Source organism: Ochotona princeps, chromosome 25 (genome assembly GCF_030435755.1).
Source record: "Ochotona princeps isolate mOchPri1 chromosome 25, mOchPri1.hap1, whole genome shotgun sequence".
Lineage (NCBI taxonomy): Eukaryota > Metazoa > Chordata > Mammalia > Lagomorpha > Ochotonidae > Ochotona > Ochotona princeps.
The window spans coordinates 7306559-7333051 of NC_080856.1; the positions used below are offsets into that span (position 1 = coordinate 7306559).

Consider the following 26493-nt stretch of genomic DNA (forward strand, 5'->3'; position numbering starts at 1 on the left):
AAGCTGGTAACAGTGTTGGCAGAGAATGGAGTACAAACTGGATCTCACACAGTTAGGAAGTGGTTCTTGTAGCCTTGCCTGTTGAAACCAAATATTCTCTTACCTTTCTCTCTTGCCCCTTGTATGTTTCTCTTTGTTTTTCTCTCCTTTTTACTTCCTTCCCCTTTCTGCATTTACTAAAGAAAAAAATTTTAGTTGCTTGAAATGTTAAAATGTGTCCATAGTTAAACATTTAAAAAAAATTTTTTAAAAAGAGCTCTCAGGTAAAAACTTGAGCAAACTTTTGACCAGATCTTAAAATCTGTTAGGAATTTCCCAACAAAATTTCCTGAAAGTAGGATTTCTCAGAAAGAAGAAAAAGGAAGGTAGAGGAAAGAGGATAGAGAAAAGGAAAGGTGAGTATCATCATAGGCTAAGAATTCCATCTAGGAACGACACTGACTCTGTTCTCCCTGTGTTAATATCACATAACACGAGAAGGAATGAGAATTATTTTGTAATGATCAGCATGTATTTGATATGCCCCTAAGAATCAGTTTTTTTAAAGACAAAAATTAAGAAGTAGATTTCTCATAGAAGTATTTTGACATCTTTTTTAATATATACAGATAAAGACTTCTCAGGCCTTAGTACATACACACTGTTAATTAACAAGGTAACAGTTAAACTCTTGCTCTTAAAAAAAAAAAAAAACGAACTTGCCAGGTACTAATACAGACGTGTCTTCCACCACCAAAGACTCTGCCCCCATCTTTAAGGGGACAGAGATGTCAGTAAGTATGAAGACCACTTATGCAACAAGAAATGCATTGGAAACCTATACGAAGTAGAAAGTGAACATGGGAAATCAGTAAGTGCAAAACGACAGCAGAGTGAAGTATTTCTTAGAATTCAGGTGTGTAAACTGAGTTGTGAAAAATTATTCTGACTGTGCCACAGGCAATAGGGCAATAAACCAGAAAGATTGTGATATGGAGCTTGGAGCAGCTTTTGTACCCTAATGCTACCAAAATGATACAGTCTTTAGGAGTAATATTTGTGTTCTATTAGCCTGTCTGTTTCAAATTTTTAGAGAGAATGATTGACCAAGAGAAAATTAGGAGCCTAAAGATCAGTTAAGAAATTGGGTTTTAGTCAAGATAAGAGATGGCTGCAAGAGCCATCTATGTTGAAGAAAGGAAGAGGGAACGTAAGAGAGGAGGATATAAAATTATGCAAGTCTGTTTACTTATTGAACATAGAGAAAAGCCTGTCATACAACAACCATATTGCTAGTGTAGCCATCAGATAAACAGTACCCATTTATTCTGAGCATGGGAATGGAATACTAAACAAGTCTGGTAAACAAGGTCATGAATTCTCTATCAGGATTAAATGTTTCAAAGAAAAAAAAAAACTTTTGCCAAAAACACATTTGACTTAGCCGCTACCTAATCTTAAATATAGCATTTAATCTTAACATTGACTGTAATTCTTTTGTTTTTTTTATTTTGAAAGCTATCTATGACAGTACTTCATGACAATACACCAAGTCTCTTAAGCGATAATAAAATAGAGTTCCACTTGATGAGGTAGATGGTTCATTTGTAGATGTAACAATTACATAAACAAGCTTTTTCACCTTGGCATTAACAGAAATTAGAGCAAGCTGGAGAGTCTCAGATTGCGTCCTGTTTGCCATATGTTATGTAAGTTAAGATACAGCATAGAACCTGTGTATAGCTGTAGAAAACTTGGCACATTGAATATGTTCACAACACTCATTTTCTCATTCATTAACTGTAATATGTTTGCTCACCTGCTTGACTATTTCATATTGTTGCGGAGTTCTTTTTCAGATTTCTAATTGTGAAAAGACAGTGCTTCAAGATGTGATGTAATTTGCAAAGTTTCTTTCTTGCATAATAAATCTACATTTGAAGGTATTAAAAATATTGATGTGGGCCTGGCACGAGGGCTCAAAGCCTGTAGGTTTAAGAGCATAATGATACTTCCCGAACTACCCTCCCTCATGTACATCCTCTCTGTGGTTTTATTTTTCTTTTGATTTTTATGATGACATACCTGAGTTTTATTTATAATTGCTGGGGACCAATATGCTTACTGGAAAAAAGTCAAAGATATTTCCCTGATTTGTGGTAACTATTAGACAAATGTACAAATATACTAATCTGAGAAAAAGTAAAGTATATGAACAAAATTCACATTTTGAACTTTGATTATTGTTTATAGCCCACGGATACACTCTTGAGGAAAAGTAGTTAATTCTGTTCAGTTTTCTTACTGATAAAATTTAAAGAACAGTTCCTGCCCCATACATTTTGTTATGAGTAAATGGGAAATCACACATTTGGACTTAGTATTTAGTTTAACAGTCCAAAAATGTTAATAATGAGGGGGAACGGAAAAAGAGGAAATTTCGTCAGTGTCCAGTAAATTATATTTTCAGTGTATTTTTTAATTTCTCTGACTCAGTTAGATGTTCCCATTACAATGAGAAATATGTTATGTGGATAAACCAGAAAAGATTACTTGGCAGGAAAAGTACTACACCATGTCACAGACAGGAAAAAAAATTGTACTTTTTTTTTTTTTGTCTTTAAAACTACTTCCCACCCTATTTTCATGATGCTATAGTTGTCTGACAAATCTCAAAGACAGGGCGCAGCACAATGTCTCCATTGGCTAATCCTCCCCTTGCACACGCTGGAATCCCATATGGGTACCTGTTCATGTACTGAGTACTCCACTTCCCATCCAGCTCCCTGCTCGTGACCTGAGAAGGCAGCAGAGGATGGCCTCAGGCCTTGGCATCCTGCACCTGCAGGGAGATGCTTGGAAGAAGCTTCTGTTCCTGGCTTCTGATGAGCTCAGCCACAGCCATTGTAGCCAACTGGGAAGTGGAACCACAGACTGAAGATCTTTCTGTCTCTCCTCTCTGTAAATCTGCCTTTCCAGTCCAAAAAAAAAAAAATCTTAAAAAAAAAAATCCTCAAAGACACAGAAAGTAATGTGTCTAGGACCTTCTTATTTACATTGCCACCATGGTAAAGATTATCTTTGATCACATTATGGGAAACTGACACAGTTAACTAAGGCACTACTACCACACTCACTAGTAATTAGCTTTAATAACCGTAAATGCATACGGGTATTAAAATGTGTAGAAGTGAGGCTACTGAGAGACTTTCCCCATTGTTCTAGCTCTGTCACTCTTGTCCAAACCACCATTATGGTTTACCTGATTTGTTGCGGAAAAGAACTGTGCGCTAAGCTTCTCTGGGCCCCCTACTAAATTTTCCCCATGGCACTCAGAAAGATAATAGCATGTCAATCCTCTACTGGATAATAAAAATTAATAAGAAAATTAATATAAAAAATTATAGACAATAAAATCCACATTCTGCCTTGTGTTGTAGAATCTAGTGACTTCTACCATGATTTTCCCTCAATGCAACATGAACTCCTCTCCCCCCTTCATCTACTGTAGTTATCATGGCCTTCCTGGGTTCTAAAAGAACATCAGTTTATTCCTCCCCAACCTAGTTTTCCCTTATTTGAAAACTTGACCTTCAAACTTTCTGTTCGAGGTTATTCTGTCATTTAGATTCAAATATAGTAACATTTTTTCAAAACACCTTTCCTGACCATGAGTATATTTTTAAATGAGCACAGTTCTACTATAAAGATTATAAAATAGGCACAGCTGGGTGGAGGTTATGTTCATACAAAAAATGTACAGCTCTGGCAAGGTCATAAAGTACAACAGATGAAGAGTTCTTACGATGTACTAACTTTTAATACAAAGGCAGTTATAGAAAATCAGATGACTTAAAATCCATGAATCACCAACAAGTTCATGAATCATAGCAGATGTTAACAGGAACACAATTGCCCTCCTATTAAACAAATTCGTAGGAATGGTCAGGCCCACCTCTTTGCATGGAACAAATTTAGCATAGTACACAGATTGTAATTCCCTGCTTACCTGCTAGTTTATGGCGGGACCATCGCAGAACCAGCTCCCTTTGAGTTTCCAGCAAGCTGTCTTGTGTCTTGCGTTAAACCTCAAAAAAAAAATAAAAAAGGCACCTACCAGGACATTTCATACCAGTATGAGCTACTTGTGTGTAACGGTCATTTGAAGAAGGGTAGTTATCCTTTACAGCCAATATCATTCTTAGAATATCCAATATGAAGAGCTGGATCCGTTATCACCTGTATCTGGTCAGTCTATGTCAGATTCCTTGCGGTAAAGTTTCTTTCATAAGTTCTGAATGCCTGGTATTATCCCTGACAAACACTGTTTCTGCTTGACTGTTTCAGCACTTTTGTGTAATGGAAAATTTCACAAACACTTGCAAGAAATCTTTGTGCCCTTGGTTGTCCGCTACGTGGATCTCATGGAGTCGTCAATCGCCCAGTCCATTCACAGAGGTTTTGAACAAGAGACATGGCAACCTGTCAAGTACGTATCTCAGCTAGTGTGCACAAAGCATCTGCCTCTTCAGTCCTGACCTGTGACTTGACACATGGCCATCTGTAGTTATCGCTTATGGTGGTCCCTTCCCACGTTGTTTGTTTCTTTACAGGAATATCGCCAACAGTCTTCCCAATGTAGCTCTTCCAAAAGTTCCAAGTCTGCCTCTTAATCTTCCACAGATTCCTAGCTTTTCTACTCCTTCGTGGATGGCTTCTGTATATGAGTCCACGTGTGTATTCCTCACTTATTTCCTGGTGGTGTGTTAGCTAGTGCATGGCCTGGGCTGTGTTCGTGCAGATGTGTTTAGATTGCATGGCAATTGAAATCCTTTGTTGAGGAATACTGTTTTCAAGTTTATTTGTTTTGAGTTTTTGAGTTATCAAGCTAAGCTTAGCGGCATAGCTGTTCAATCTTATGATTCGAAATGAAAAAAAGACAGACTGGTTTAATGAGGGTCACTGTGGGGTGGGGTCACTCTGGCCCAGATTGTCAACTGAATCCCAAGCAGGAGATCGGAGTTTTCCTGTATGTAAATGGTCAGTGGGACACCAGCCTTTCAAGAATTCTTGGTCTGTTTCAGCTTCATTACTGTCCACATACTTTGATCTTGTGCACGTAGAAAACTATAATGAGAATGGTTTCAAGAATACAGTAATTTTGCCTTAATCTCAACTTTAAAGAAACATATGACACCTGCAATGGAAGGATTTTCCAACTTCTGTACATTTCATATATCAGGTGGTGTTTCTTGTTGTTTACAAACTTGATATCACTAGAAACCACATTTGTTAATTCCACATTGAAATAAATGTGCCTCTTACAGATTCAATAACTAAGACTTGTGAAAGTGTAAAGGTTTAAGCTTTAAAATTGATCAGGCCTGAATTTAGATCTTAGTTTATTCATTATAATTCTTTCTTAGCTTCAGTTTCTTCAACTCTAAAATGATTATGACGCTTAATTTATGATATTTTTGTAGGAATCTTTTTAAAGCTATAAAGATGCCTGACACATATTAGACTATCAGTAAATGACAGCTACAGTTGACAGTTTTTAGGTACAAAATAATGATCATTACTACCACTCTACATCATCATCATCAGCAGCAGCATTATTATAGTATAATAATTATCATTATTACCATAATCATTTTTATTTATAACCACTTTTTAAACAGTGAGTCTTGCAGTAATTCAATGAAATGAATAACAACCCTAATTTGTAAATGGAAAAATTCAGACAGGTGGCTACATGGTTTGTTCTAGATCTCACGTGAGTTAGCTGCAAAGAGTAATTAGATGAATAAAATAAGTTCCATCTTTTGGCAACTTCGTATATTCCAGGTATCATGGCAGGTTCGTTATCCATTTTAATTTTTATAATAACCCATTGGAGTTAAGTCTCATCATCACTTTATGGTTAAGGAAACTAAGAAGCTAAGAAATGGAATTTTGCTAGTGTCTCACACAGCAAATAAGTGACAGAAGCAAATTTTGAACCCAGATTTTCTTGACAACAAAGCCCTCATTCCTATTAAATATTTATTCTTCTTTCAAAGTATATCCTACTTAAGAACTTTCTAACTCTCTGCCACTATGAAGAAAACCTGGACCTAGTCAAGTATATACACAATGAAGAAAATCCAAAGACCAAGAAAAGGAAAAGGAAGCAATTCCTTTCAAAGTAATTTGGCAGTATTTTTCCAAGTTAAACATCATCACTGCTTATGACCACTAAAATATTATATTACAAACTTTTTCTCAGGCAGATGCTCTGGGTCCTCTCAGTATGTAGAGTGGTATCTGTATGTGCTGAAGAACGACACAGGAAGTATGATAAGCTGTTCTCAGTTTAGGATTTTTCTACATCATTATTACTGTTTTAAATTGAATGCTTTGTCTTCCTCATCTGTCATGTATTTAACATCCCTGATTTTAACAAAGAACCTTTTTTGGGCATTGTCCTGTGAAATACAGTTTTCTGTTTTTACTGTATTTAATTCATTTTGAGATCTTTGTGAATCCCTTACAATTAAGAACATATTTTTAAATTGATAGGAATACTGATAAATTGGAGACTTTGTAAATGAACCATTGTGTTTTCACCATTTGGAACAAATTTTCTAAGAAATGTGCTTTACAAATTGGTTATCATTGTCTTTACCTGCCATGATTGTCAACACAGGTCCTTTGTCAGTGTGCCCAGAATTACTCAAAATGCTAAGATGTTACTGTAATTAATTTTAATAGTTTTATCATAGAGCTTTAAATAACAGTATTACCATGTCACATAAGCAATTAAAAATACAACTGTTGATTAAGTAAATATATATCTATATATGAAAGCAGTCATGGGATTGAAGACAATTCCTCCTACTAACGCACAAATCAAGTTAAGAGGTGCTGCATCTCTTTACATAAAATCTACTCTGGATTATTTAGCTCTAGAAATAAATTCCAAGAAGTTATGTTTCCTACTGGCATTTTTAAAGAAATTTTTCAAAGTCCATCATTCACTTTTGAGTTCTTTAATCTGTTAATAATACTTTTAGGGGTAGGTCGCTGATTAGAAATAATTTAAAATGAAAAGCTCTGAATAAATTGCAGGTTATTGGTGTCAAGTTCAGAGAAAGCCTATTTATGTTTTTTCATCTGTCTTTAATTATAACAAACACTTGTTATCTTAATTACATTCCTAATTAAGCACATTTATTGTCTAGAATCTTACCACGGAATTTTATTTTAGAATCAAACTGAAGAAATATATATTCCCTATAAAGATTTAATTGTCACATAATATGAGAAAGCCAACTTTAATAGAATTCTGCCTTTACTAAATAAGTTTTCATTTTGATGATTTTTGTGTCATTGTGCTGTTAAAGAAATATGCATTTCAAGTAGTTATATTTTTTGAAAGTATTAAAAAATAAGATAATAAGCAAGTTTGCTTCTTTACCAATTATATTCAATCACTCTTAGAACAAGTCTCCTAACTAACCCAGCAAATTAATTTTGGCCGTGTAGGGAGGGGTTTCTCAGTTACTTGTCTGCCTTATTTATATTACGCATTTTGCAGAAGGAGAAGTGAAGGCAGTATTTTTTTCAGATATTTTTCACAGCAATCTTACCATGGCATGGCATGATTCTTTTTTTGGTGGGGCTGTTAAGGGGAGAGATTTTGAGCAGTGCACCTGGGTATGCTGTTCTATTATGATTGACCCATTAAGAATTTAATTGAGGAAATCTTAACTAGCAAATGAGATCTGAAAGAATTCTACAGTTGGAAAAAAGAAACAGGGCAGAGAAGTAACAAGGGTAGATTATAGGACAAAGACAGACTAGGAAAGAGGCTAAGATTAAGCTTTCAATGAATCAGCAAGTGGTGATTTATTTTATGTTTATGTATCTGCTTGAGAGACAGAATCAAGAGGCTCCCGTATGGGCCCGGCGGCGTGGCCTAGCAGCTAAAGTCCTCGCCTTGAAAGCCCCGGGATCCCATATGGGCACCGGTTCTAATCCCGGCAGCTCCACTTCCCATCCAGCTCCCTGCTTGTAGCCTGGGAAAGCAGTTGAGGAAGGCCCAATGCCTTGGGACACTGCACCCACGTGGGAGACCTGGAAGAGGTTCCAGGTTCCCGGCTTTGGATCGGCGTGCATCGGCCCGTTGCGGCTCACTTGGGGAGTGAATCATCGGACGGAAGATCTTCCTCTCTGTCTCTCCTCCTCTCTGTATATCTGGCTGTAATTAAATGAATAAATCTTTAAAAAAAAAAAAAAAAGAGGCTCCCGTACTCTGGTTCACTCCACAAGTGCCCCTAAAGCCAAGGGTAGGTGAAAGGACAAAGCTAGGTGCTGGAAATTCAATCCTGATCTCCCAAGTAGGACTGGAACCCAGTCAGTTGACTGTCACCTGCTGGCTCCCAGCATCAACATTAACAGGAAACTCATGTCAAGTGATAGAACCAACTATTCAACTCAGGCACTCAAACATTAGGCCAAATGCTCACCCCAAGAAATGATTTTTAATGCAATTAAAGATGCTAATTAATTCCATAATGATGTAAATTTTTGCTGATGGTATGTTGGAGCTTTTAATTGATCGGGATGATACTCTGCTGGCTCTGTCTTCAGACCAGAGAGGGTATACCTAAGAAGCCGTTGAACTTGACTAGACAATAAGATGCTGGACTCTATGTTTGGTATATGCTTGCAATGGGGGAATCTCAACTGAACTTGAACTGTGGTTATGCAACAAGGTGGAGGAATCCACCATGGTGGGAGGGTTTGGGGAGGGGTGGGGAGAATCCCAGTACCTATGAAACTGTGTCACATAATACAATGTAATTAATGAATTTAAAATAAAATTAAAAAAAAAAAGATGCTAATTAGATAAGATATATTAATTTAGCCAGGCAATTAAGATATATTTAACTAAACAATGTGGTTATTTAACAAAAAAAAAAACCTTTCTTTATGAAAGTGTTCTACCTTGCTTGTATAATAAATGAGCTTATTGAGTTTCTTTTGCAAACTAAAAATATACAGTTTGGAGCTAGTATGTGTGAAAGGATTGTTCGAAAGAAGAGAGCAAATGAAATGGATCTTTGTAGCTTTCTTAGCTTCTGGGCTTTCTTGTTTTCTCTTTTGTTCTATTTCATGATTAAGTTTTGATGTGTTTTATTGTTGTGTTCTGATACAGTTCCATAGGCTCTGGGATTTCCTGTCCTCCTCCCCAAGTTTCCTCCCCCATTGATTTCCCTTCTAGTATTACAATGGGTGGTCCCTTCATGAACAGTCATTAACCCCATCACTCCGCTATTGTAGTGTTGCCCGACATTGTAGGCATGAACAATGCAGTGTTGGAGAGTGCAGCCTCCTACTGTGAGGATATTTTCAACTGTTTCACTGGGAGTCCATCTTTGGTCTGGATGCAGAGAGACATACTACAGTATGTCTCCGCATGTCAGTCTCCACTACACATCTGCTATACATCCCCTTAAATACATAGCCACAAAACACAGTCCACAACAGGAAGAAAAAATTTTCATCAACATGAAGTTAAACAAATTGCTACAAAATTATCAATACGTTGATAAAGTGATGAAAAAACCTTCTTGTAGAAATTGATGCTACTGCATGACCCATGTGGCGCTGAAGAAATGACAATAAAAAAAGAATATCATTGCTCATGAGATGTAGCAAAAACAGTGTTGAAAGGAGCAACATCAGGGGCTTACAAGCAATCAGAAAGTCTTTTATGGATGGTCAGTTAATGAATCACAAGAACTTATTCAATGTGTTGATGTAGTAATATTTTCCTTTCAAAATATGTTTCCTAATACCTGATGCACTTAAGTAATAAAAAATAATAACACTGTTCTTTGACTCAGTGTTCTATATCCTCATGTACAGATTACCTTCCTACAAGGTGTGAAAATACAGTTCCTAGTCAAAATCTACTGTAGTAGTGGACAACAAATCTTGGCTGCACAATTAAGGGCCAGAAATGCATGATTTATTCTCACCTGAGGGGGCCTGGGTGTCATTTCTCTGTCTTACTGGACCACTACTAGGTTGGCTAATAAACCAGAAAAGACATAAAATATTCAACATAGAAATAAAATTTTGCATCTGTATTTTAGCCTGTTGCTTTAGTCCCATTACCTGTTTGATCTTTACCTCTAAGTGAGAAACATGAGGGCGCTGTAGGTCTCACAGTTGTAGACAGAAGCCAGCATCATCACAGAGACACACGTGCGCGAATGAAAAAATAAAACCATTAGAGGGCTCTTCCTTAAAATGTATTGTTCAGAGTTTTTAAGGGAAAATATTTTTATATTTTTTCCTAAAGCTCAATCCTGAATACTTAAAGTGTTCCCAAGTAAGCAATCTTATTTCTTTTCCTTCAGGAAAGTATCATTATCCATTTTAGCCTTTTGTTTGTTACGTACATGCTTATTCAGTTTAATCCACAAAATATTTGGTTTCAGTTTAAGGAAAAAGAGGAAACCAAGACACGATTTCAAAATGTGAATGGAGCTGTGACATCTCATGAGGTTGTCTATAGCTGAAGCTCTTGTGGGGCATTTTACCCCTTTTTATTAAACCTAACTACAGTATTTATTTCAGTTTTATTCTTGTTGCTTTTCCAATGAAATGAAAAGGACAAATTAGAAAGCCAAATAAAAAATTGAATTACTAGAGATTTTGTTATTTTTTTAACTTAGCAATTGTCATAGGAAGGAAAAAAACAGTAGTCCAAAGTTAAGAGTGGTCATTCATGATCTTCATTTTTCCTTTTTCTTCTAGCAATGGCTCTGCAACATCAGAAGATCTTTTTTGGAAACTTGATGCACTGCAAATGTTTGTCCTTGATCTACACTGGCCAGAACAAGAATTTGCCCAACACTTAGAGCAAAGACTTAAACTAATGGCCAGTGATATGATAGAAGCCTGTGTGAAAAGGTAGACATGTATTTTCAAGTTGCAGCACCTGTAACAACACTTTTTCACCAATTATGTAATTGTCTCGGGAAGGATTATGATATGCATTAGTATTGCACATTTAAATGGGCATTTGTTCCTCTGGCCTAAATTCTGGGATCACGTGATTGATGAAATTGCCCTGATCAATTTTTTGGCAGGTCTCTTCAACCAGTGCCCTAATTAGTAATACCCGTGTGCCCTGTCAGGTACTTAAATTCCCAAAGTAGCACCTCCCAAGATATCTGGAAAAGCTCTGTTGACTTCTTCATGCATTATGTATTGAGTCTGTGTGCTCTGCAGTGGCATGGCCAACTCAAAACATAATCAGCACTGTCTGGGATTACTCAGTGCTTTCTGATATGTTCAGATGAGTGTGAAGTATCTGTTTAGAATCTTTAGAATTTAACTATCAGCAAGGTACAGGGCTTTTGATTCTTCCACGTGTGCTTTTATGGGTTTCAGTAGTTCTTAAAAAATCAGCATTGCATCCTAATTTACCAAGCATTGCTTTTTCATTGCCCTTTTTCAGGATATGTACAGAAACAGTGCGAGACAGGCTGTTGGAGTAGGAGCTGAACACCCGTTAAAGCAACTGCATTCAGAATTCCTGAATTCTTTATGCCAGTAGAAACATTGTCTTCAGAATAAGGGTCTGTCACCTCCTTAGACAGTGAAATAACTTATTTCATGTCTATTTGCCTTACAATCAGCTTGGAATCCAACAGCTCAAGTCTGTGGATGTTCTTGGTATACTTAAGCAAAAATCAATTTCAAATTGTCCTCTATGTAGTTTCTTTCAAAAACCAACCTGAAGCTTTAAGTAGGAGAATTATACATTCTTTGTTGACATTTGTTTATCATGATGTAGAGTCTTCCAGATCTGTCCTTTGGTTTGTTGTTATTTACTAAGCTGCAGATGGAGGATTTTTTTAATCTGCTCTCATGCCAAAACTTCATTTTTCTGCTTGGAAAATAATTCAAGCAGTTAAGTGAGACAACAGGGATGACACATCAGATAGAGCAAATATCTGCATTTGGGTATCAGTGTTATCTGTGCAACTGCATGAAGCTAAGTTTAATATAAAACACTTGAATTTAGTCTTTCCCTGGAGACAGCTAAAGAAGAGTATCATGCCCCTAGTCTCTCAAGCACCTTCATGCAACTCACTCCTTATTTGCATGTTTTAAATTAGCATCTTGTGGTGTTGAGTTTACAAAGGTGGGTTATGTGTCAGAATTTCTTACTCTAAATTCGTGTTTTCATAACTAGAACAAGAAGCGCATTTGAATTCAAGTTGCAAAAGGCAAGCAAAACAACGGACTTGCGCATTCCTGCATCTGTGTGTACGATGTTTAATGTATTAGTTGATGCCAAAAAGCAAAGCACCAAGCTCTGTGCTCTGGATGGAGGACAGGAGGTAAGTGCAACTCAGCCCACAGGTAGAAATGCAGCATCATAGGCCCTGTCAGGGGAGGATGCTGTTTCAAAAAAGGCCATACCAAACGTTTACTCTTCCTGGCAATAACAGAATGCCCTGTGTCCTTTTCTCGGTCAGTTTCTGCTTTTGAATATGAACGCTACCTGCCTACCATTGTGTGGGATACACATTTTAGGTGTTGAGTATTTACATAAACCTTGCTTTTTACAAGCAAATGAGAAAGCTAAAAGCTACCTGCTTTGTTTATACAAATTTAGGGTATCCAGAGTTTGCATCCATCAAGCTAACCACAGAAGCATAACATGAAATATTTGATATCCACAAGTTTCAGTTTTTATAGAAATCAAGTAGAAATGTATTTAAAAACTAGGCCTAGTTCTTACCAATAAATATGCCATTGTTTCCATGTAATGTCTATTTTATTTGGTTTAAATAGAAATTTCATTTTGTTTCCATGTAATGTCTACTTTATTTGGTTTAATTGGAAATTTCATTTTATCTCATGATTTATTTTCCTTTAGAGTGGTAACTGGGTGAAAATGGAATTATTTTTCTTAGATATCTATTTAAGTTGACATTTCATTGCCTTGTTTCCCATTGTAATTTCATCATTTCTTTGTTATTCACTTTTTTCTTGTTGATAATCTTTTTTTCTCCACCACCCCTTCCCCCAACCATGGCATGATCCCAGTTTGGTAGCCAATGGGTAAGTTTCTTTTGTTTTCTGATTTTGTTTTGTTGTGTTTTTATAAAAGCACGTTTTCATTCAAGTTAGTTTTGTACATGTCTTTTATTTTTATTTTTTCAAATGAAAGTTTTATAATTCCATTTTCAGGGTCTTTTTGTTTGTGTATATGTATGTGATTTTGGCTAACATCTTAATGTTGGGTAGCAATAGTACATAGACTCATTAAATTGCATGTAGATGCTTACACTTTAAATAATGGACAAGGTACTATCTCTCAGCTTAGGTTCCAGAATCTACAAACTAAACTACAGTATTTGAAGATAAAATAGCTTAAAATCAGATGTAGTCACCTTTAAAAAAATTACAATCACAATAAATGTAAGAGTCGGAGTGTTGACATTCTCAAGCATATATCTATAGTGTCTGATTTCATTAATATTAAAAAAAATCTAGGGTTTTAGTCGACATAGAGCATGTATTGGGTTAACCCCTAAATACTTGAGCCATGAGCCACCCTCCACATCAGATACTACATATAAACCCAAATGAGGATGCCATGAGGTAAAGTCTACCAGTGACACGATCTGTCCTCCACTCACAGTTGCCCTCTGGGATAGAACTGTCACCTGACATAGGGAGGAAGCAAGCTTGTATCCTGAGTCACTTTAGCTTTCCCCAAAATACAGTGGTTGTGAGGAACTACCCAAAACCTCTAAGTCACGTCGTTTGAAAATGTTTACATGAACAGGATATAGAATAGGTGTGATTTCTCTTTTTTGTAAGTAAAATGTTTTTGTTTTCTGTGAATATGTTAAATCTGACAAGTTTTACTCTTGACACCTGGCATTCAAACTCAAGGCAAATCTTCACAGTGCTACCAATTCTGGTTTTTTTTTCCTACTTTTTAAAATAAATATTATTTTATGATATAGTTCTGAAGGCTCTGGGATTTCTACTACCCCTCTCCAAGTCCCCTCCCTTCATACTGATTTCCCCTATATTATTACAGCAGCATTGTCCTTCATAAACATCAATCTGCTATTTAAATCTATGCTGACATTGTAGGTGTGGACAATGGCAGAGTCCAGCATCCTATTGTCAAGATACATTCAACAGTTTCACTGGGAGTCTATCTTTGATTTGAAAGTAGAGATGCACACTGCAGTATAGGGCTAGCAATTCTAATTCAAGCAGAATAAAATACTAGGAGCTGCTATTTGTGAATTTCATGTTTATTTAACCCAGATATAGACAATAGCTGTTTGTCTGTAATTATGTGTGTGAACTCTTATTTCATTCTTTGAGAAATTTGGGGGAAATGGATAGCATTACCATAGCATACAAACTTACATGTATGTAACTGGTATATAAGGGTTATAAACATTCGTTTTCTGATCCCTTACAGCTTATCATCTCTGAATGAGGGGGAAGCTGGCTTGGGTACCAGTGACTTCTGTAGCCTTCCTTATGCTTTCAGTAACCCAATGTAAACCTTTGATGTCTGCCTGAAAATATTATCTGAGGTCTCTTTGTAAGACTATTCTTTCTTTTATCGTCTCATTTATGGAATCATCTTGCTTGTCCCACTGAGCTCATCCTTCTGCTCTTACATTAACACCCACTGTAAAATATGACACACAATAGACACTTAGTCATATTTGTGAGTGATTCAACAGGCTGATTTGTTTTGAAAAGTCCTCCCCTGTAAGTAAACCTCACTCTAGCACTTAAGAAAAATAGGCACAGGCACACAAATGACAAACATTGTTGCATGGTCAAATGATTCTTTACGTTGATAGGTGGATGGATTTGAAGAGTAATCTGTTCTTTATGTCTGCACCTGCAGCTTCTCACCAGAGACAATTAGTTCCCCACAACTTTCACACAATTAACATAGTTCAAAATGTGCAGGTGTAAAAATATTAGTGACCCTGAAAAGCAGTAAACAAGAATTTTATTGCTTAAGAAGCACTTTACATTTTGCTAGAATGGGTTCATTCGTGTAGTTGCACAGGCTCTCTCTAAATATGTATTTTGGAACTGTTGCAAATTAGTGCATGCATTACATTCTCAGGTGAGCAAATGGGACCCCATTTTATGAAAGGCACGAACCTGTTGAAGACAATTTCATGATTAGACCACTCATAAACATAATATACACTACATAGTTAAATCTGTCAGAGATTACTTTTCTGAAGTATCAGAAAATTACCCCACCAAAAACTTTAGTGAATTTGTTTTATTGCCGTTGCTGAGCTAGCTTTAACTCCTCCAGTGTGCCCCTTTCTGTGCATCTAAATTATAATTCTGTTTTCCTTCATGCCACCTGATGATGCAAACATGCTCTGCTGAGACCGGGAGTCGGGTTTAATGGAGTGATTAGTGAGTGAATGATCTGCTCATGTGACAGCTGTGTGTAATGAGTCAGCAGGCTCAAGCCTTTCCCTTGGGACAGATGTTGAGCTCACTAAACCACCACCACGTTTACATCCCTTGTTATCTGTAGCTGCAGAAAAGCAGACGGCTGCCTGGGCTGCTAGCATTCATCTGCCCTCATAACCACTTCATCTTTTTCTCCTATTGCTTGAGATCATGGATAAAAATACATTCATGGGGCAATTCAGGGATTCCTGCTTGAAAGGATTTGTTATCAAAATGTTTCTATGCCAGAACCTTTAAATTCATTGTAAGAGAAGATCAAAAAATTTTTAATGAAGCTGGGTTGCAGTGATATCTTACTGGTCTTCATTCATTGTGTGTTTGTAGATACAGGTGAAATGATGATATTCACCTGAATGTGGGAAGACCAGGATTTCAAACCATGTAGTCTTTGATATCCCTGGACTACTAAGTAGGGATTCTTACTCTAAATTCAGGATCATTTTCTGAGAAACAGGACATCACAGCTTGGTTTTGAGGGCAGATATGGGGAAAATTTGGTTAAAAATGAGTTGTGCTGTGTGATGGCTCAATCAGCTAATCTTCAGTCTGCAAGCACAGGGATTGTATGTGGGCACCAGTTTTTGTCCAAGCTGCTCCCACGCCCTGGTCAACTCCTTGCTTGTGGCCTGGAAAAGCAATCCAGGGCAGCCCAAAGCCTTGGGACCCTGCATGAGAAGACCCAGAAAAAGCTCCTGGCTCCTAGCTTCCCATCAGCTCAGTTCTGGCCATTGCAGCCATTTAGGAAGTGAACCAGCAGATGTAAGATCTTTCCCCTCTCTGTCCTTCCTTCTTTCTGTAAATCTGTTTTTCCAATAGAAAGTAATAAATCTTAAAAACAAAAAAAAGAGTTGGGATGTACTCGTAAGCTCTACTATGGTACACTATCAATCCAATTTGAAATATTTTGATAAGAATTAGTAGTTTTTTTTCCTGGCAACCAAAACTTCGAAACTTTTTGTCAGATATCCTGTTAATCTAAGTGGGAAAAAATCCATTAATTTTTACATTAGATAATGTAAAGTCTATGCAAATGTATTCTATGCCTAGCTGTTTGTGATCTCCTTCTGGGTGTGTTTTGTTTTTGCAAGCTGTCTGGACCCCTACTGAATCACTGTCTCTAGCTCACTTTCTGTTATCCCTATGTGGCATATATGGGCTGTTGTCTTTACTGAATATACATGTGGGATAGGAAGTTCTCAGGCACCTCCCCACTCTTCGTCCATGGTCCCAGGACACTGTTCCCAACTCTGCAACCCGAGCAGTGTCTGGAAGTTGTTGACAGTTTCAGTATTAGCGTAACTTAAATCTAATCAGAAAACAATTCCACAGCAGAATCCCCTATTAATAAAACCTGACAAACCTATCATTTGGTTTTGTCCCCTTCCTGCTTTTCTCCCTATCTGCTCATAAATAGATTGGGAATAGCAGAGGAGGGAGCAATCCGAGGGTGTCCATTATAAAGAGAAGTGCGTGGCTCCCATAGTGCACTTACTGTTCCCTGCTTATCATTAGAAAGGGTACAGGTATCTTCTTTAGAGGCTCATCGCTTGAATTCAAGAATTTCTAGAGTTATTACAACCCAAAAGGTTAACATGGAGATGCTCTAATATTTTGTATCAAGCAACTTTCTGATACCTTTTGATTACTTTGAAGTTGACAGTGAAATGCATGATATGTAGAGGAGAGCATTAGAGGATAAAGTGATGTGAAGATCCCTCTGGGGATTGGAATCCTTCTGTTCTGGAATTCCCTGGAGGAAGGAGCTGGGAGGCCTACCACCCAGCTCCTGATTTCCTTTCCTGCTCTTTCCCAGAGGAGCCTCTGGCGCCTGCTGAATTTCCCCTTCAACAGACGCAAAACAAAACTTGGCAGAGTTTATTTGCATGAGTCGCTGCACCCTGCCAGCTGTCTGACCTAGGCTGTGAGTGTTTCTCTGCAGACCTCAACGCTTCCCATTAGCCTAGGCACTAGAATTGTGCAGTCGGCCTTAGACATGTTCAGCTGAGTGCCTGGCTCAGGTAATCGTTGGCCTGGATCAGAGCCTTAACTAGCAGGCAGCCAATTCAATTCCATTGACTCGTGTGTTTTTCTTGATTCCTTTCCTCTGTCTCTCTCTTCAAGGCATTCCAAAATAAAAAATGTCAGTACCACTACCTTAGAAAGCTACCCCTACATTTCCTTTGTCCCTGGAGAGTGCAAATTTGGGAATCAGAAATGCGTTCCAAGAGTGCGTGGCTGGGAAGATCCCCATTCATAATTAAATGTCTAATTCTAGACCACGTTCGCACTCAAACAGAAAAAAATAAACTAAACCAGACATTCTGAATTTGTGTTTCCTTTGTTTCTATTGAGGCAGGTGAATGGTGACCACTTGTAACCCTCCCAGTCCTTGCGAGCAGGGATCATTCCCAAGTCTTCCAAAGCAGACCTAAGTTGGTGTTTTGTTCTGTGTGGAAACTTTGAAACATGTTTTCGGGGAGGAGGAGGGGAAAGAAAAAAAACACATAGCTTTCAAAAACTTACATCTTAGAAAACCATTCAGCCAGCAGCTGTGAAGTTGGTCTAATGTTTATACTGACCTGAGTACTTTTACTTGGTGCATTGTGTTAGCTGTTCCAAGAAGCCTTGAACCATCAAGATAGGGTTAGTCTTTACAAGTCATATTTTCTGTGAAGTGGCTATTGGGGACAATCTGCTGTCAGATAAATGCTTCTAAAGGAAGAATTACTGTTTAAATGGATGGGCCTTCACACAGTGGAAGCCCAAGCTCTTGCTAATTTAAGAATGGACCCTCTAGTGTTCTCTAAAGAAAGAATTAAAAAAAAGAAAGAAAAAAAGCCTTTCAGGTTTATTTTAAATACATCCTTTTTTGTATTTATTTAGAGGCTTCTTTTTCATAAGGAAGCATTAATAAACTATGGGGAGTGAGTGCCGTTTCATTATACCTTTTATGGCCTATTAATTTGTTACCATCTATTCCCCTTTGTGGATGAAATTTTAATTTTGCCCTTGCTTGAGCATATTGTAAGAATTGTATAAACTGCTGCTGCCTGGGCTGACAAAAAGGTCCTTTTAGACAGAACAATGGAGAGCTCATTTTATTTCTAGAGCACATTTAAAATAACTTATGAATGAGAGTTGTCAGACATGAAATGCTGTATTAATTAAATCTTTTTCTAGTCTTTTTGCTTCTCCAGCTAAACCAACCCTTTAGAAAAATACACAGCCACCTTAATTATAGAGGAGAAGACAAAAAGTATCCTTCACATTCCTCTGCCTGAATAAGAATACGAACTCAATTCATCTCAATAATAACCCCATTAGCTGCTTAACTCAACAGTGCACATGGGAAAATTTTCAAACCACAATGGAAAAAGTGTTGACTGGGTGGATCATTTTCAAGGTTTTGTTCTTCTAATGTTCAAAATGATCATTTCAAGTAAATCTGATATGTGGCAGCTAGTAGCTTTAGAGCATTTATGTCCAAGAACAAAACTTTTGTGCCAATATCAACTAATGTATCTTTGTCTTTCAATGTCTAGCAACAGTACCATTCAAAAATTGATGATTTGATTGACAACGCTGTAAAAGAAATCATTTCACTGCTGGTGTCAAAGGTAATGGTTTATTTATTTATTCTTCTTTTGAAATCAATGTAAAAATTACTTTCAACTGAGATTTTCTCAGACATATCTGACTTTCTAAATATCTAGTACCGAAAGTTTAAAATGAAAGAAAAATCTGAAATTTATGCTATGAACTGATCGACAATTTTATTCATAAAGAAGTTTGGCATTTCTTGAGATCTTTAGCCTTTGAAATGTAACTCTTTTGATACCCCGATTCTTGTTTTCTTACTGTTTTAGCTCCAGATTGAAGTAGTGTGAAGTCTCTGAATTTAGCCCGTTTGTTTGGTGACAGCACTAGAGTTCCGGATCTGATCTCAGATACCCTCAGAAGAAAGCTGGCAGGGTGATGTGGATGGTCTTCCACTCCTGGGCATCTCCCAGGAGTTCCTATTTGATTCTCAAAATATCTGTGACAAAACCTATGGCCTTTAATTGCAGGAATGAAACCTAAACGAGTGTGCCGTTTAGCCATTAATGATGCAGAATTCCACCAAGCTGTAACAAGTTTGCCAGGAAAGGTGTTTGAGGCCAGACACTGAGGACAAAAGCAGGGAGACCCTGGTAGCCTAGGAGCCAAGGGCTGTGCTGCAGGTGGCCTTTCCAGGTGAACGGAAACAACTCCTCCCACTGCAACACTCCCTACTTCCTCCATGAGCCCTTGGACAGGTGGAAGAATGCACCAGGAAGCAAAGGAAAAACCACTGCCCGTTTCTTCCATAAAGGTTGTATTTTCAGAAAAGAAACAGAATTGTCCTACAAAAATGGAAAATACTAAGCCTCTAAAACTTCAAGGCACATTTAGCTAACAGCAAAGTTTAGCAAAGGTGAAGCGAGACCCACCTGTTTTTAGTCTGTGGCAACATCCAGCCTAGAAACAGTTTTTTGGAAGATCATCACACAATTCAACCTTTGTCACTTTTTTGTGCCTTTTCAAAGTATGTAGAGAAATGCACTAATACATATATAAACATAGATAGATAGAAAGATACAGTTAGGTAGATATTTGTTATGTCCACTGTAAATGATGAAAGAAGTTTAATCTGTAGTAGAGGTAAATTATGGGACATTTATATTAAGAAATGACATGAAAAACTATTAATGAAAAATAACATTAAATTTTAAAAGCTGAATATTTTTTTTAATGTGAAGTATGATCTGAATTTGCAGAACATGTAAAAATGATTGTAAGACTAAATACCAGGGTGGTAATAGCTTTTTCTCACAGTGGTGCATTATAATTGATGTTTATTTTTCTTTTGAATTCTTTTTGTGGTTTATAAATTCTCCTGAGAGCAAATCTTAAGGTGGAAAACAAGCAAGAAGAAAGGTGTGTTAGACCAGCTTAATCGTGTTGTGCTGACCAGTGTATCAAGTACACACACTCTCCAACAAGGGGAGGTGAGAGGGGAGGTGACCCATCAGAGAATCAAGCCCATTGAAGATGAACCATTGAGATTTCCACAGTAAGGATCCTGACACTGCACCGTGATTCCACAAACCCACTCACTAGATGAGAAAAGCTTAAAGCTGCACCTTTCAGAATCAAAATGGCAGAATAGGGTAAGGACACGTTTGAACAGGTGGAGAAACATTAGCCAGTGTGAAGCAGAGAGGGCACATGCCAGGAAAAAGGAGAGGACAGAACAATAGCAGAGGGGTACCTGGAGAAAACAAACACAGGAAAGCAGCAAAGACAACGGTGTGATGAGGCAGCAACTGATACCCCAGCAGCATCCAGCAAGTGGTGATCTGAACTCCACCAGCAGCTGGAACCACACCAGCAACAAAGTAGGAAGGGACTTATACTGGGAGCTCAGGAGGTGAACCCAAACAAAGAACTGCCTATCCTGCTGGTCTGTTTGACTTGACCAGGAGCAGAGACAGAGCAGCAGGTCCCAGATGGGCAGTGCAGGAACAGGATGTATTTCACAACCCAGTCCATCTCCTAGAGCCATATTGGATGCCATTTTGTTTAAGGAGGCAAGAGTTATGGACAGTAGTGCGTATGCACTGAGTTGGGAGTGAACTCGTTTCTGACTCAGTGAACTGCAACATCGTGGCATCCTACAGGTTCCATCCAAGATAGGGCCACATAGCCCTTAGATCTGACAGCCAGCATTGCATTGCACTGGTCCCACAGGAAAATAATGCCGACTATGGCATCGTATGAGTCAAAATAGGTCATGTGGCCCTCAGACTTAATGCCCAACAGGTTCTGGCAAGATCACCACCAACAGCAACCTAGCTATACAGGACACTTGGTGTCTCCCTAATCCTGGGACCTGCTCCAACCAGAAGTGGGAGAAAGTTGATACAACAGTGCAGCCTCAGCACAGTATCATAGGAGGTAGAGACTGGTAAGCCAGAGCTGGGGCTATGGAGACCATGGTGGAAATCTAACATAAGAACCTAGACCTGGAACTTGCTGGAGAAGTGGCACAAGTGACTGCAAACAAAGAGCTGTGTACCAACAACAATAAGTAAAATTGAACTGTAGCCCTGTGAGTGACAGAGCTTAGAAACCTGCCCCAAGGAGAAGAATTTGATAATCAGAAGTACAATGACCAAGAGCAAAAGAAGAGACAGAGGCACAATGAATATTACTGAAGACTACCCTGCAAAGGAGCAAAACCCTTTGCCAATCTCAAAGTTCACTGAGGAAGACATTGAGAAAATAGGGGATGCAGAATTCAAAACACTTGTTATAAAACTTCTTGCCAACAACAAGGAGCATATAAAGCAGGCATTCAGGGAGTTCAAGGAATATGTCACACTGGAAATGAATCAAATGAAAGCTGATATGTCAGAAATGAAGAATACAGTGGAGCAAATTAAAAGTACAGTGGAGAGTCTGCAGAATAGAATGAATGAAGCAGAAGAAAGAATCTCAAAATTAGAAGACATTTCCTGTCACCGGGGTAAACAAACAAAAAGCTGGGAGCAGAACTGAATCAGGCCAAAAATAGTATTCAATAACTGAAAAACACTATTAAAAGGCCAAATATAAGAGTTACAGGAATCCCAGAAGGTGCAGAAAGAGAAGCTAGCTTTAAAAATATATTTAGTGAAATAATAAGGAAAAATTTCCCTAATCTAGAGAAAGAGTTGGGAAACAACTCATGATGGTCACAGAACTCCCAACAGGCTTGACCAAAAGCAATCTTTTCCACGACACATGATAATCAAGCTCTCTTCAGTGGAACATAAGGGAAAGATCCTTAAATGTGCACATGAAAAAATCAACTGACATATAAAGGAATGGCAATTAAACTCACAGGAGACCTCTCACAGGAAACTCTATAGGCCAGAAGAGAATGGAGTGACATATTCCAGACTCTAAAAGCAAAAAACTGTTGGCCCAGGATAACGTACCCAGCAAAGCTTTCCTTTGTTTTTGAAAATGAAATAAAATTCTTCCACCGCAAAAAAACACTGAAGGAATATGCCTCTTCCAAACCTACCCTACAAATGATTCTTAAAGATGCTGTCTTGACAGAGAAAAGGAATAGTGCCCACCAAAACCAAAGGCAAATACAAAGAACATCCCAGTGAAATAAGAACAAAAGACTAAATCAGTGAACAACCCATTGCTAAAATGACAGGACCAAATTACCACCTATTTATATTAACCCTGAATATAAATGTCTTAAACTCATCAATCAAGTAGACTGAATTTAAAAACAAAACCCATCTGTTTGTTGCCTACAGGAGACACATCTCACCAACAAAGATCAGCAGAAAGTATATTCTATGGATTTTTATTATTATTTTAGTTTCATCTCTCCAAAATTCTTTCTCATTAAATTCTTCAGTGACTCATAGATCATACAGTAGCATCATTTTCTTCAAGAAGGTTCTTCTTTCCTTTTTCATTTCTTTAGTAATTGTGTAATGGAGGCTATCATATATAGCAGCATGTTATTTAACTTAATGGCATGGTAAATTTGTTTTTTTCTTCCAGTTGTTGATTTTGTACTGTGGCTTTTCATGTAAGTAGATGTATAGTAACAGTGTAATGGAGACTATCATACCCAGATGTGAGGATACAATACGGTATGCATCTCTACTTCCAGACAAAGATGGACTCCCAATGGAACTGTTTACTATATCTTGACATTAGGATGCTGGACTCTGTGTCATTGTCCATGCCCATAATGATGGACCTATGACTGTGTATGAAGAACTATACTATGCTAATGATACAGGGCAACTCTGAGGCAGGAGGAAATTGGGGAGGAGATAAAGGAAATCCAAGGGCCTATGGAACTCTATTGTAAAATAATAATAATGATGATGATAATAATAATAAAACACTACACCTTCCTTCCCTGAGGTATCCGGGGAAGCTTCACCCAGAGGTAACCTCCGCATCAGCACAGCCCTCCTGTGAAAGTTGCCCTTGGTGAGAAGTATGCATAATGGGAGTCATTCAGCTGCATGTTCAAAGGCACTTGAGACAACATCAATTAAGCAGCAAGGCCATAAAGTCCAATCAGGACTTCTGTTGGTGTTTGGTGAAGGGGATGCCGTGGGGACAGAGAAGATACGTACAGTTACATTGCCTCTCAATATTGATTTCTGGAGAATTAAGAAGCTTAAATTTTTCTGTATCAAATGTGTATGGTTAATTGAAAAGACCATCTATTTGAGTTAAGAAAGGAAAGGTGTTCTAGATTTCAACACTGTCCAGTAAAGATTTCAGTAATACTCAATGTTTATGCTGCATGGTACAGTCCAGTAACTACCAGCCACAAATGACTAGAATGCTTGGAACAGACTAGTCCAATTGGAGAACTGAACTTTTCAAAAATATTTCATTAGTTTTTAACAGATTGGATGTGTTTTGTAGATACAGTTCTAGGACCTTAATATTCCTTTCCTCCCTCCATCCTTCTTTCTGTCTCCTTTTTTTTTTTTTCAGTTTCTGAGATAATGTATTTTAAATTTGCGTTAGATTAAAAAGGCTTAGTACTTCACCAAATTAGGGAGTTAACAAGTGAAAAGGAAAAGGACTAATATAGGAGCAGAAGCAACAGCTATAAACAACAATTGGATGGAAAAATGACTATTTCACCCATACACAGCAGGTGTTCTTTTTGTTTTTGTTTTTTTTAAGATTTATTCATTTTATTACAGCCAGATATACACAGAGGAGGAGAGACAGAGAGGAAGATCTTCCGTCCGATGATTCACTCCCCAAGTGAGCCGCAACGGGCCAATGCACACCGATCCAAAGCCGAGAACCTGGAACCTCCTCCGGGTCTCCCACGCGGGTGCAGTGTCCCAATGCATTGGGCCGTCCTCAACTGCTTTCCCAGGCCACAAGCAGGGAGCTGGATGGGAAGTGGAGCTGCTGGGATTAGAACCGGCGCCCATATGGGATCCCGGGGCTTTCAAGGTGAGGACTTTAGCCGCTAGGCCACGCCGCCGGGCCCAAGCAGATGTTTAAAGTCATCCAGATGACTAAAGGTACAGTACCTTAGGATTCTTAACTGTTAGTGTGACAAAGGAATGAAGCAAAGTTTTACAAAGTTGTATTTATAGCAATACTGATATGCAAACATTTCTTTTTACTTTTCATTTTTTTATTTTTAATTTGCCTTCCACATACAAGGAAGAACATGTGGTATTATTTTTCTGGGTCTTGCTTATCTGGTGCAACATAGTCCATCATTCTGCCATTCAAGTGTATCCTGACATTGTACATGTGGACAATGGCAGAGAGTCCAGCATCCTACTGTCAAGATACAGTTAACAGTTCCGTTGGAAGTCCGTCTTTGATTTGGAAGTAGAGATGCACACTGCATTGTATCTTCACATCTAGATATGATAGTCTCTTACACAGTTACTGTACATCCTCTTAAATGAAAAGCCACAATACAAAATCAACAGGAAGAAAAATTGAAAATTTGCAACAGCATGTAGTTAAATGGCATACTACGGACCTTAATGTAAGGTACAGAATAGGCATATACATATAAATAAGCACATACTTATATTCACATAAATGAACTATATAATGGTTCATACATAACATACATACACTCATGAAGCTGTATTCATACACAGGAAGTAAAGATACATTGCAGTACACTGCTCTGCTCCTGAATAAAAGAACTCTCAGTGAATTAGCTAAATGTACCTTGACAGTAAGATACTAATTTCCTACCATTGCCTATACCTTCAATACTACGGTGCACTTAATTAGCATAATGTTAAACTGTTAGTAAACAACCATACTGTGATAATATGGGGGGGTGAAATGATGAGAGGGGAGAAGAGGGAGGAGGAGGAGGAAAATTTTGTAACTTACAGTGTGAATGATGCAAATAGCCCTTGTTTACTTCATGAAATGTCTCAGCTTTAAGGGGGAGAATGGCATCAGCCTAAAGCTAGATCTTCCACGTCACTTCTTAGAAGACATGTTTTTATTAAACATGTGAGTCTTATGTCCTGTTAAAATTCCATGAGAAATTTAAACCAACATGCCTTGTAGCACTCTGAATGTTCCGTTGCACCAGTCTTTTCAAAGTGCTTTCTTTCATCTTTAATTTCCTTGAGAGGATGTGTCATGAGGCAAAGTCGGTAATTACCCAGACAGACTCTAGGTGTTAAATATTATTCAAACAAACCCTGTAAATGACATCCACAGTAAAGATCAGGGAAACAAAGAGATGACAGTGTTGCGTTCCACAGACACCCTCAGGAGAACAGAGAGCACAAGGCAAACCCCTAAGTATTTATATACTCCCTGAGCTGTATGGAGAAAGTTCACAGGAAGTAGTTAAAGACACAGCAATGTCTTTGGGCTCTTGCTGTTTTGTGCAATTAAAAACCAGGTAGGAAAGAGATCATTATCAGTGAGTGGAGCCTGATGTTAACAGAGTATGGCTCTTAAGGTAGCTCTTCTGCCACATACACTTCAACAACAAATTCACAGACACCCTTCCTGTAGGATCTGCAAGTCCAGCTCGTTGATCCCTGCAGTGCAGTCGCTGCTCGCCACCATGTAAGCACGCTGCTGTCTCATGCCTCCTCAGGGAACGTTTGGAACAGGAAAGAACCCAGGGAGAGGCCTCACTTTTGTTGCACTGGAGGCCAAGAATGCCATGGCCTGGTTGCAGCAGGCCCCAAGTCCCCTGTAAGGACTGAACGTGCATAGGTGCCTGGTGGGAGGTATCTCAGCCCTAAAGGGAGGCTTGTGAACTGTGTCATCCTCTCTGCCTCTGCTGTACCGCAGCTCCTTTCCTCTGCTACTCCCAGTCATTCCCTCCAGTGTCAGTTACAGTGTGTGCCCATCTGCACCGGCCCGTAACACTTCCACCTG

At 38.2% G+C, this 26493-nt stretch overlaps 1 protein-coding gene across 6 annotated transcripts in view; it reads left to right on the plus strand.

Annotated features, from left to right (window-relative positions):
- Nucleotides 1–26493, plus strand: part of CADPS2 (calcium dependent secretion activator 2) — a 400665-nt gene that overhangs the window by 331050 nt on the left and 43122 nt on the right. For 3 of the 6 annotated variants that reach the window (XM_058681314.1, XM_004592489.3, XM_058681316.1), the window contains exons 19-23: nucleotides 4327–4468; nucleotides 10792–10947; nucleotides 12239–12386; nucleotides 13099–13113; nucleotides 19080–19154. In XM_058681314.1, the coding sequence (XP_058537297.1) occupies nucleotides 4327–4468; nucleotides 10792–10947; nucleotides 12239–12386; nucleotides 13099–13113; nucleotides 19080–19154 (536 nt within the window). Of the gene's footprint in view, nucleotides 1–4326; nucleotides 4469–4592; nucleotides 4713–10791; nucleotides 10948–12238; nucleotides 12387–13098; nucleotides 13114–19079; nucleotides 19155–26493 lie in introns of all 6 variants that reach the window. The other 3 variants (XM_058681315.1, XM_012929064.3, XM_058681318.1) reach the window with 2 other exon arrangements.